At 55.9% G+C, this 12,492-nt stretch overlaps 4 protein-coding genes across 4 annotated transcripts; 1 reads left to right on the forward strand and 3 right to left on the reverse strand.

The window, feature by feature from the left end:
• Positions 1-243: 243 nt before the first annotated feature.
• PG985_007032 (AMP-binding enzyme) lies at positions 244-2,756 on the reverse strand (the record flags this gene model as incomplete). Its single annotated transcript, XM_066826801.1, has 5 exons — positions 244-366; positions 535-854; positions 965-1,555; positions 1,629-1,792; positions 1,861-2,756. 5 exons carry the CDS (start codon positions 2,754-2,756, stop codon positions 244-246), a joined length of 2,094 nt encoding a protein of 697 aa, XP_066684476.1.
• Positions 2,757-3,451: 695 nt separating this feature from the next.
• On the reverse strand, positions 3,452-5,513 carry PG985_007033 (major facilitator superfamily domain-containing protein; the record flags this gene model as incomplete). Its single annotated transcript, XM_066826802.1, has 7 exons — positions 3,452-3,666; positions 3,728-3,974; positions 4,030-4,178; positions 4,238-4,750; positions 4,820-4,999; positions 5,059-5,077; positions 5,154-5,513. The coding sequence occupies 7 exons, from the start codon at positions 5,511-5,513 to the stop codon at positions 3,452-3,454; spliced, it is 1,683 nt and encodes a 560-aa protein (XP_066684477.1).
• A 2,274-nt stretch (positions 5,514-7,787) lies between these two features.
• PG985_007034 (endoglucanase type K) lies at positions 7,788-8,634 on the forward strand (the record flags this gene model as incomplete). The annotated part of the gene is made up of 2 exons (XM_066826803.1): positions 7,788-8,110; positions 8,265-8,634. 2 exons carry the CDS (start codon positions 7,788-7,790, stop codon positions 8,632-8,634), a joined length of 693 nt encoding a protein of 230 aa, XP_066684478.1.
• Positions 8,635-8,995: 361 nt separating this feature from the next.
• PG985_007035 (uncharacterized protein) lies at positions 8,996-10,606 on the reverse strand (the record flags this gene model as incomplete). Its single annotated transcript, XM_066826804.1, has 1 exon — positions 8,996-10,606. One exon carries the CDS (start codon positions 10,604-10,606, stop codon positions 8,996-8,998), a length of 1,611 nt encoding a protein of 536 aa, XP_066684479.1.
• Between the last annotated feature and the right edge of the window lie 1,886 nt (positions 10,607-12,492).

The raw sequence follows: 12,492 nt of genomic DNA on the forward strand, positions 1-12,492 counted from the left end.
GCAGCTGGTTTCAAGGTTTCAGGCAGCAATCAAACGTTACAGCCACAATGGGATGTCCTGCGTGTAAGCGTTGCTTGTGTCACCCAGAGCAGCACCCAGAGCCCAGAGCTCCGCCGCTCCTCGTCTCCTCTCCTCTCCTTTCCCCGAGACAGGCCACCCTTTCTTTGTCCGCCCCCTTCGCTCCGGTTATCGTTCGATGCCTTTTCTGACCTTTCCCAAACCATCAAATAAAATCCCAAAACATCACAACTTGGCGCGCGCCTCGATGGCCTGGTGGGCCCCGCCCTTCTCCCGGAAGTACTCGGCCACCTTGGCCCGCGCGACCTCGACCACGGACGCGTCCTCAATGGTGGCCGGCCACGGGACCTGTCGAAGTTCATATTAGCATTGCCATTTCAGGAAACGAAACAAATCGCCCCACGAGGGAATGCTGGCAACAGCTGAGCCGCATACTCGGCCCTCCCGAGACACACTACTATACTTGTATGGAAAAAGGGGAGAGGAAGGAATCAGGCTCCGGAAGTCGAAGCTTACCGTCTTGTCGAAGTCTCCGTGCACGGCGTTCTCGACCAGCTCCCGCAGGACCCGGCGCAGAGTCTTGCCCGACCGCGTCTTGGGGATCATGCCCTGGCCCTGGATGACCCCACCGAGGCTGGCAATGCCGCCAATCTCGTCGCGTACCCGCCGCTGGATCTCGCGTACCACCTCCGGTTCGGGCACAGACGAGGCAGGGTGATCCGGCGTCGAGAGTGTCACAAATGCGAAAGGAAGCTGGCCCTTGAGCGAGTCCGGGATGCCGACGACGCTGGCCTCAGCCACCAGGGGGTGGCTGGTGATTGCTTGTTCGATAGCACCTACATCACACACACGCCAAAGTAGGTTAGCCAGTCGACTATATATATAATCCACGGCAGGCAGGATCTGGGGGCTTTGCCAAGGAATGGCAGTACGGTGGTTTTCCTACCTGTTGACAGCCGATGCCCCGCCGTATTGATGAGATCGTCGCTGCGGCTCATGATGCTAATATACCCTTCCTTGTCGATCATGCCCGCATCCCCCGTGTCTATCCACTTTCCGTCGAAGCGCTTCAAATAGCTGTTGTAAAACCTCTCGTCATCTTGCCACAGCGTGCGGAAGCCTGTAGGCGCCAATGGTATCGCCATGACGATGTTCCCCATCTTGCCCCTTTTCACCTCGTTGCCCTCGTCGTCCACGGCGCGGACGTCGAACCCGGGCATTGCCTTCCCAGCACTCCCTGGTTTGATGTCCAAGGGCTTGTGGTCGCGTATACTAGTCCATCGATCCTTGCCCGCGTGCGGAACGAGGCTTATCCCCGATATGGGCGAGCCCGACTCGGATGACCACCAGTTGTCGATAACAGTGGCGCCCGGAGCTCCGTAATCCCTCAAGAGCTCCTGGTATGTGGTGATGATGGACGGCTCTGACCGCTCTCCGGCTAGAAAGAGCCCCCGTAAGGACTTCAGTCCACCGGCTTTGCCAATCTCTTTCAAGAACTTGTTCTCGGGATCATCCCTCTTGATAGCTCTCAACGCGGCTTGTATTATACGGTGTCAGCCGAGGTTGCAGATATATTATGTTGAGAGCTAGCAGGGCGTTTTGGCACTTACTTGGAGCGGTGAACAGAGAGTTTACCCTGTAGTCTCTTATGATCCGCCAGAATGTCGAGCTATCTGGCGTCCCTACCGGTTTCCCCTCGAATAAAACAGTGGCGGCGCCGGCTAGCAGAGGCGCATAAATGATGTACGAATGCCCCACGACCCAACCAATATCACTGGGACGAGGTTCTAGGAGTCAGCTCACGTAGCAATAGCAGCCAGCAGCGGGCGAGTGAACACTTACCTCCCGGTGAAGATGACGTCGCCCGGCCCATTGATCCCGAAGAGGTAGCTAATGCTGAAGTGCAAGCCCACCGCATGACCGCCGGCGTCCCGCACGACGCCCTTGGGCGTACCCGTCGTCCCGCTAGTGTAGATAATGTAGAGGCCGTCATTGGCGTCGACGGGGACGGGCCCGGCGCGCACCCCCCGGGCGCGGGCGCTGCGCACGAGCTTGAACCAGTTGCGCTCGCCCGCGGTCCGGTCGAGGGCGTCCCAGCGGAGCTGGTCGCGCTGCCAGACGAGCACGCGGCGGGGCTTGTGGCACGAGAGGGCGAGGGCGCCGCGGATGAGGGGCTGGTAGCTCTGGGGCGCCTTGGCGCCGTCGATGCCGCACGAGGCCGTGAGGACGGCGACGGGCCGCGAGGCCTCGATGCGCTGCGCCAGGGACTTGGCCGCGAAGCCGCCGAAGACGACGGCGTGCAGGGCGCCCAGGCGGCCGATGGCCAGCATGGCGACGACGGCGGCGGGGATCATGGGCATGTAGACGAGGACGACGTCGCCGCGGCGGACGCCGCACTCGTCGCGCAGGACGCCGGCCAGCACCTCGACCTCGTCGAGCAGCTGGGCGTAGCTGAGGGTCTGCCGGGCGCCGGTGACGGGGCTGTCGTAGAAGATGGCCGGGTGGTCGCCACGGCCGGCCAGGACGTGGCGGTCCACACAGTTGTAGCAGGTGCTGATCTGGCCGTCCTTGAACCACTCCCAGTGGGGGTGCTGCGTGTTGCCCTTGAGCATCTTGGTCGTCCTGGTCAGCACGGCGCTGGGCTTCCGATGCCAGTGCAGCTGGTCGGCTTGGTGTGCCCAGAAGGACTCGGGGTCCTGCAGGGAGTGCCGCTGCACTTCATCTTGCGGGTGGCTCATGGTGGCTTGTTTTGTCTTGTGAGCTTCTTCTTCTACTTCTTGCACGATAATATGTGAGGAAAAGAGAGAACACAGGGAATGAATAATAATAATAAAAACCCAATGGCTTGGTAACAACGGATCAGCGGGTGGGAAAAGCAGCCAGGGTCCGGGAGAGGGAGAGAGTGAGACCTCGCTTACAATTTCGACGTCTTGGCTCCCAAACGGGACGCATGCGAGGTGGCTTGCACGTCATGCAATACAGGGCCTGACTTGGACTTGGACTTGTGCTTGTAAGCCGTCGGATATTACTTCACTTGACATACACATACACATGCAACAACATATTGTCCAATATTTATATGAATCAATCCTAATGGAGGGTGCGACGATTACATAAGTGCATATATATGATTGATCATCTGCATGAGGCGGTCTACATTTCAACTCTTGTCCTGGAGGCATGGACTGATGTGCTTGCTGCGTCCTCGGGGGACCTTAGGTCATTGTGCTGTAAGTCCAGTGGTATTTCCAGTGGTGCAGTAGCTAAGAGCTACAGTACCTGCGTGCCGCTACCCCAGCTTCCCCGCATCCGCTACTCCGGAGCTGGGCCAGACAGGGATTACGGGATCCGCAACGTCAGCAGCATCCGAGGTCAAACAGCTGGATAACTCGACAGCACGTTCGACGACAAAATGATAATACTATGTAGTGCACTAAACACTGTAAATGAACTCGGGGTTCTCTCGGTCTGTCAAGTCCATAAACTCCTGGCCTTGCAGTTTTTCGTACCCTGGCGCCGCCCGAATCACGGCCTTCTTCTTGTTCTCGCGCTTGCACCACAGGTAAATGAACAGCAGATCCACCAAGCTGACAGCGTAGCAAACCACAATGGTGATTTCGGCCGGCCTGTACTGAGGTGCATCCTTGTCTATAAAACCCAATGTTAGGCGTGGTTCGTAGCCCAGAGTTCGGGGGAGTCGGCAGCTTACCTCGAAACACCTGCGGGCCGATGATGTTGCCCACGCAATAACCAATCAGATACATGGCAGCCACGGTCGTCTTCTTCGTCCACCCGGCCACGTTCGTCGAGATCAGGGACAGCAATGCGACGAATGGCGTGGGCGATGCTTGTGTGAGGTAATACCCGACCAGACGGCCGGGGCTGTTGCTCTCCGGAAGGCATGTAATCAAGAGCATGCCGAGGATGGCGATGATCATGCCCACAGTAGAGAAGAGCTGGCACGTTTTAGCAATCATGCGTTTCCCTGTTTCGAGGTTATACTGCACCTACCAGTCTGTTCTTGTACTTGTCGCCGAGATATCCGCATGCGATCAGTGCTACCACCTCGACCGCGCCTCCCGGGATACCTAGGAGCAGAGAATCCTCGGGGGTATATCCGAAAGAGACGATGAGCTGAGAGAAGAAATTGCTTATCCCGCCTGTCGATGAAGTCAACCTCAGTCAGTTCAGATGTGGGTTTTTCCAAGGAGCTACTTACCATTAGGGATGTCTGCGACAAGACTGTAGAACACAAAAGCCCAGATCATGGGATCTGTCAACGCCTCCTTGCACTGGTACCACTTGAAGTGCTTGTTCCCCACGCCCTGCTGGTTCACCCTGATGCGCTCGACGGCCATGACCCGCTCCTTGGGCGTGAGGAAGCGGGCGTTGAGCTGGCTGTCGGGCATGAGCCACAGGAAGACGGCGCCCATGGCCGCGGTGAAGAGCCCGATGACGAGGAAGACGAGCTGCCACGACTTGATAGCCACCGGGTGGTGCTTCGTCCCCACGGCGATGCCGTACGCAACGCATCCACCGACGATTTGGCCGACGCCGTTGAAGCTGAACCATATGCCGGTTCGGCTACCCTGTTCGCTGATCGTATCTGGCCATTCCCCGTCAGCAGCTGTCGTTAACTTGTCATCCACTCCAAGTGACTTACACCATTGGCTAGTAAACAAGGCAAAGCCGGGAGATACGGCGGCCTCGAAGACACCGAGGAAGAATCGCACTGGACAGAGTTAGTGGTAGATTCCCTCGTACAGTAAAGCAGGATCACAGTTGAGTGAGGATTGCATACCAGTCATCGCACCGGCGAAGTTTTGAACCGCCGCCATGCAGCATAGCGTCAACCCCCACATGATCACATTGAAAGCCGAGTACTTGGCCAAAGGCAGTCGCTGCAAGAGGCGATTCGTCGGGTACTCCCAGAACAAGTAACCGAAATAGAACATGGACCCAATCCAAGAATAGTCCTGGCCTGTTGGGACGTTTTTAGTGCACGCCCCCTTTGTTTCGTATGCCTGATGCAGGACTTACCAACAAGTTTGATATCCGTCTACCAGCAATATGTGTCAGCTCATATACGACTTCGATGCATGCCACATATGTATACTGGAAGGGGTCAGATTTACCTTCAAGCCCATGACGGAGGCGTAGGAGACGGTCGTCTTGTCGAGGTAGTTCAGCCCGTACACGATGCAGAGCAGCGGCATCAGGTTGAGGTCGATCTTGCGCAGCAGCTTCTTCTCCTCCTCGGGCGTGATGACGACGGTCTCGCCCTCGTGGCCGACGAGGACCTTGTAGGCCTCGTCGGCGTCGTTCTTGTCGGCGTGTTTGAGCACCGTGCCGGCCTGGACATCGGGGTTCGGCGCCGGCGCGGAGCCCGTCTTCTCGATGTCCGCATCACCGTCATCTGGGACGGAAGAGTCGCCACCGGCGGACGGGCTGGTGTACTCGGCCGGGACCGAGGCCTTCTCTCCGTCTCCCGTCATGTTGGCCGAGAGATTTGTTCTTGTAAAAAGTCTATACCGCTCAGTAACCAGGTGCAACGGCAAAAGTTTTGCGAAAGCGGGAGGTTACTCGTTGATACTTTGACGGAAAGGAGTTGAACAACAACACAAACGACGGAGAAGGGGGCCGGTGATCAGTACGACGATCCTTTTCGATGTCATGTTCATACGCGATAGACTGCCGCGTGACTTATCTCCTTATCAGTATGATATGTTAACTAGACATTGAGAGTATGTCTGTCTGAGTACTTGCATATATCATTAGCATCACGTAAAAGACGCGATAAAGCTTTGCTGCATTGGCCAGAGAAGCCCACTGTAGTAGCCATGGCATCCCGAGATCGCTGTGTCGAAATTGGGGCGTATCTTACGGTCTATGCCCCGATGCTGACTGACATCATGTTGCGATACCCCCTCATGATAAGTGGTAGCGTGGATGTTGCATGGAATATGGAATGCAGAGGGGTCTTGGCCCAGATAGGAAGGTCGATGAGTGTGGCATCGCTGTTGTGGTTAGCTCTGATAGCACCGGCAATTGCTACATATGTACATCTATCTGGGGTTGATTAGTGGGGATGGTTGGGCGCGGAACCCCCGACAGTAACTTGAATCTGTCAGCGAAGGAACAAAGGACGAGTGCTCACTCAAAGGGGACACAAACAAAGGACATGCTTTTCTTTTAGGCTGTGTGCATACCCAAAGAAAAACACCCCGGTCGTTTCTGGACGAAGGGATTGTGTGATGGAAATAGTCGGCTTGTTTCGATTCGCAACCAATACAATCAGGTTGTTGCCATCGCTGCCGCAATGTATATAAATCCTGGGATATGGCCTGGAATCTTCCAAATCAAAATCCAGCCCCAACCAATCCCAACCCTCACCAACCCTCACCGACCTACTTATTCTCTCCCGTCGACTTATCGATCTATCCAGCTTCAAGATGGGTATCTTCAGCCCCAACCAACTGGTGGACTGGCTGCCGCATTCCACCGAAGTGCAGTTTGGAGCTCTCATAATACTGGGCGTCGTAGTCCTGTTCGTAGCCTCGTTCGTCCTCAGTATGCTGCGGAAGCTAGGGGCCTTGGTCTTCAACACCATTTGGTTTATGGGATGTGGTCTGATATGCCTATCTCTTTTCTTCTGTTCTTCGTCCGACAGCCAGCACTGCCCCCAGCCCTGGCTTGGCTTGAGTCGGATTCCCTTTGCGATGATTTTGCGCATACTTCGTGGTTGAATCACAGGTGCGTGATTTCCTCCCTCCTCTCCCCCTATTGCCCCAGCGCTAGTTAGTTGTTGCACATGTTTCTGTCTGTTTCCCTGTTTTCACCCTATCACTATCACCATTATCAGAGATAATGTTAGGTAGGTTATGGGTTGAGACTAAGTAGTAAGTATGCGAAGAAGAAGACGAAATAAAACGAAAATCTACCAAAGCCCAGTATTACGTCGTCCAATATTTACAGTGAATCACAATTTGGTATTATTGTATTTTACACTGCTATGTACTCCGAACCCCATTGGCTTCGGTGCAGTGCGGGTGTCAGCCGAAGATCGAGTTTACCAAGATCAGGAGAGATCTGGACGAACCAGTCCCCGGGACTTACTCGCACGCCTGCCTGCATCTTCCCCTTGACATTTACATGCAAGCTATATGCGCGTTTCATTGCAGGAAGGGCGGCTTCAGCACCCATTGATGGATCATCATCCATTTGCACACGACTGTGGCACCATCGGAGACATCAGCAAGAGGAAATGAATTAATTCCCCGCCCATGTAATTTATCTGAAGTTGGCCAGTCGGGCCCGCAACCCGCCATTTGCGCCTCGAGCCTCGAGAGCCCCCCGGACTTCCCTGACGGGTGGGGTGAGGCTTTGTTCGCTTTGGGTCAACGGAGCAGGGCCGCCGGGTTTATTGACTACACGGCAGGCATCGTCGTAGGAAAACATGCGCAAGTGTGCCGATTATCCCGGCTACCTACTTACTTAGCCCCGTACGTCAAGAGATGATGACGAGGATGGCCTTGGCCACCATGATGGAAGGAAAGGTAAGGGGTATTGATCAAGCGGCGAGCGGTTTGTCAGTGGTATATGTATGTGCGTGTAATTCGTGGTAGTAATATCCCACCCAGCTCTGTTCCAGACTCGTCTTCATAGCCCTCGTCCTTTGTCACATCACTACTACCTCATTAAGAACCTGATATTTCGACAAAGAGTCTCAGTTTGGTCCCCTTCCCCCACGCCGACCACCAATAACCATCATGCACACCCAAACCCTCCTCGGCCTCCTGGCGGCCGCCTCGACCGCGTCCGCGCTCTCGGGCTCGGGCCACTCGACGCGGTACTGGGACTGCTGCAAGACCTCGTGCGCCTGGTCCGGCAAGGCGGCCGTGAGCCAGCCCGTGACGACGTGCGATAACAATAACAGCCCCATCTCCAATGCCAACGCCCCCTCCGGCTGCGACGGCGGCTCCGCTTTCGCCTGTGCCAACAACTCGCCCTGGGCCGTCAACAGCAACGTCGCCTACGGCTTCGCCGCCACCGCCATCGCGGCCGAGTCGGCGACGTGCTGCGCTTGCTTCAAGTGAGTATATACTCCTTTACTGTGTCTCCTCTTTGCCGCACTCCCGTCTCGTTTCTTCCCGCCTTCCCCTTATACGGCGAGCATATGATGACATGTACACTCGCCACGGACGACTTTGCGCTTGACATTATATCCATCTAACCACCGCCTACAGAATCACCTTCACCTCGGGCCCCGTCAGCGGCAAGACGATGGTGGTGCAGTCGACCAACACCGGCGGCGACCTGGGCTCGAACCAGTTCGACCTGATGATGCCGGGCGGCGGCGTCGGCCTCTTCGACGGCTGCACGCGCCAGTACGGCCAGGCCCTGCCCGGCCAGCAGTACGGCGGCATCTCGAGCCGGTCCGAGTGCGCCTCGTTCCCGGCCCAGCTGCGCGCCGGCTGCGAGTGGCGCTTCGACTGGTTCCAGAACGCCGACAACCCCAACTTCAACTTCGAGCAGGTCCAGTGCCCGAGCGAGCTCGTCGCCCGCTCCAACTGCCGCCGGAACGACGACTCGTCCTTCCCGGCCTTCCGCCCTTGAGGAGAGCGCAAGGGGCAGAGGCGCCAACCAACTTCAAGGGAGCCGAACCAGCGTCGATCCACGGTGTCATTCTCGCGTCAAGAAACATAACAGTGCTCAAGTCCTGGCACTCTGAACATAAGGCATCTGCTTTCTTTTCGTAGTATATATATGTGTGTGGGTATATACTTCATATCAAGATCTTGCCTTGCTCTATCAGTACAATCTCAAACTCTTATCATACGAATGACATGTTGCCCCTTAACTATATCCACCTTATATTGTAGTTTAGTCGGGTAAATTGTAAGTAAAAATATAGTCGTATCATCGTGATCTGCCATCCAAATGGCAATGTAGTAGTATGTTCCTGCCCATTATATCCTTACGCAGCAGAGACGTGCAGCTGCCAGTACTTCCTCCAATCCGCCCACTCGCCCCCCTTCTGCTTTGAATCGTCGTCACCCTGCCCGGGCTTCCACTTGCCGAAGCCCCGGCTCTTCTCGTACTCGGGGAACTCGGCGGGCTCGGCCAACAGGTTGCGCTTCTCGCCGTCGGCGAGGAACCCGAGGAAGTCCACCGAGACGTGCACGTACTGGCGGAGGGCCTCGTAGACGTCGATCTCGGCGCCCGTGGTCACGCTCAGGAGGAATGGCTCCAGCAGGGGCGCGTCCGTGACCGACGGGTGCGACGTGCCAAGCGAGGTCATAAACCACGAGGCGTGGCCCCGGTCGTTATTACCCGCCACAATGTCGCGCACCACGTCGAAGTGCGCGCGCCCGTAGAACATAGACCGCTTCTTGCTCCACGAGTTGCTGTGCACCACCAGAACCGGCACGTCGATTTCGTCGTTGAGCCGCCCGCTCTGCTTGCCCGGGTCCAGGATGATGGCACCCCGGAACGGCCGCTGCTCGCTGGGCCCGCCCTTCAGCGCTTGCATCGCGCCCGTCGCGCCGTACGAGTGGCCCGCCACAATCATGCCCTTAGTATCGAGACGGCCCGCCCAGTCGTGCAGGTTGGCGCCCTCGCGGCGCGAGTTGGCGGCGAAGACGTCGGCGCCGTCGCCGCCGTTGATGCGCTGCAGTACGCGGACCGCCTCTTCGATCTCAGCCTGGCGGAAGTCGAGCTGCGCCCTCTTGAAGTCCTCCTCCTTCAGGTCGTGGCCCTCGGCCGACTCGACCTCCGACATCCGGAACGTCAGGCGGGTCTCGTCGGCGCGCCCGGCCTCCTGGATGATGGACCCGGGGCTGGATCCGTCGCGATGCTCGAGCATGGCGACCACGTAGCCCCGCGACGCCAGCTCGCCGGCGTAGTGCGTATAGTCTGTCCGGCTGGACGCCATCCCGTGGGAGAAGACGATGACGGGGTAGCCCTCCCGGGTGCTATGCCCTGTGCGTTCCAGTAGAATCTTCTCTGCTTCGTCGCTGTCGCCGGGCAAAATGCCCGATGATTCCGAAGACGCGGATGACGACGAATCGGAGGCCACGCCCTTGTCTGCGAGAAGTGGTAGATCGACGCCGGCGGGGATCTTGATGTTGCCCACCAGCAGCTTGATGGCGCCGGTGAACAAGGCATTTGTAAAGAAGTTGCCGATGTGGGCAAACTTGGCGTAGCCGGCCGCCGTCACCGAGACGGGCTTGGGGATCCAGTCGTGGTGATGCTTGATGACGTGCTCCCCCTTGGATGCCGGGTAGTATAGCGTGAAGAGGACGGTCCGTAACTCGAATGCATTCTCGTTGGTCGCCTTGAACCGAGCCGGGTCAACGAGACGAGGCGATGCCGCAGACGCCTCAATGTCGATGGCTCCGACGGCGTGCGGGCCGCTGTACTGCGGCAACGGGTGCGCGAGCAGATGGCGGGATGCCGCGAAGCTGTAGAGGACGTAGCCGATGGCTAGCGTGCAGGCAACATATCGCCATGTAAACCGCGGGCGGAGGATGGGCGGGACCCAGCTGGTCGCTGGGCGCCCTTGTGTTGCTTCTGGAAATGGCTTCATCTTTGTTCTTCAAAACGGCGATGAATCGTTGAAGAAAATTAGATTGTTGGCAGCCCAAATGTCAATGAACTGATGGGTTGGATATCTAGGTATGTGAGCAGCCAAGCAAGCATGACAGCGATGATGCAATGGCTGGCTGATGCGCTTGCTCAAGAACCCCGCTACGTCTTTTGGTGGCGATCTTGTCCAACTCAGAGACATTCCACTTGGCCATGGTTATGCTCTCGATAAAGCAGGATTCACGATGTCTAAAATACTCACTGAGAATGGAATTACTGGTCAGCAAGATACTGCAAGAGGATACAGTAGACATGCATTGGTTGTGTCTAGCTACGCTTTGTCTCCAGATGCCAGACGTACAAAGAACAGACTGAGTGGTAGAGTTGATCACTCTGCAAGTCTAGTGTTACGTCATACCACCTAAGGTGTTATGCAGCGCTTTGGTGCTGTTGACTGCCACGGCTGAACTAATGGCTGTAAAGGGCAGTGAGTATGGTGATACTAGACAACAGAGTGCATGCATTCGCAATGGTTTCAATTTCATGAAGGTATTGATTGCCATGCATGACCTGCTTCAAGACCAGTTCTTTTGGTCGTTTCCCCTCGATTTCGTTATTGACTCGACTCCAAAGCTGGGACCTACTTATCCTGTGCGTCATACTTCTGTGCAAATGTACGTAGTAGTTAGGTGGATGGATGACCATATCCAATCTCATACCAACGAACTATTGGAAGTCAGTCCAGTAGTCAGTCGTCGGTTGAATGCGTTTTCTGCCGACTTCTTACTTCAGCATCACCGTTTCAACAAGATCATCATCCGGAGAAGTTCAAGTAGCACGTCAAGAGTCATCCCGGTAATGACGTACTTGCAAGACAACCTCGGCTTGCGGTTATCAACGACCGGGCCATTGCCGGCAAGGGGGTGAGGGCGCCGCACTTCCGCAGTCCAGCTACAGTAGCATAGCGTTGCGGTAAGGGATAGGTAGTTACAGTAGACCGGACGAGCAGATTGATAGTCAGCTCGACAGTTTATCGGCTACCGGGGAAGCCAAGGAACAGGGGAACAGGAGACAGATAGTCTGATAGTCTCCTACACCGTCAACCAACGGCCTCTGTTTTACGTTTAGGGCGACGCTCCCAAATTTCGGACTGTTTCAACGCCTCTCCCCACGGCTAAACATCACCTGGGCCAATCCGAGTGCTCAATTGGCTTCTTCTCTTGGGGGAAGGAGCTTGATGCATCTCAGCTGGTATCCCCACGACGGAGCAGCCTGGCTATTGCTGGGTAGGGTCTTGGCATCGATTACTATAAACGCCCTGGCCAAAGTAAGCAGTAAGTACCTAGTGAGGAGTAGATACTTACACGTAGGAGCTGAAGATAGCGATCGTGAAGAAGTGGCCCAAGGATCAACTACGGAGTATGTATACAGTATATGCAATGCATACGCGGCTGCTCTGCAAGCGAAAAGAACTAAAGCGATATACACAAAATACGTATCGTTGCAAGAGGTATGTACATAGTATTATACTATGGATAGTATACATCATATTTTTAATTTGCCCATGCATAAGCACATGCGCGTCCTGCATCACAATCATCGAAGGCCCATTCTCTCATTGGTGTGTGTGCCCACCGCGACCGAGATTGAGCTGACTGGCTTACCGCTGCCGCGTCCACTTACCGTCATCGTTCTTTTCTTTCGGGCTGCCGGGTCACATCTCAGGGCACGTTAAGGTAAAGTGTGCATGCAAGTTGAGCGATGTGGGGTGAGGGTGTGGGTGGACAAGCGCCAGTGGACCTTTTTCCTATTCGCTTCGGGGAAGAAAGAGCAAAATAGAAAGAAGAAGAAAAAACACTCAGCTTCAGCTCGACTCCTCTCTTTTAG

This window comes from Apiospora marii (assembly GCF_038362585.1).
Source record: "Apiospora marii strain CBS 49790 chromosome Unknown utg000004l_segment0_segment1, whole genome shotgun sequence".
NCBI lineage: Eukaryota > Fungi > Ascomycota > Sordariomycetes > Amphisphaeriales > Apiosporaceae > Apiospora > Apiospora marii.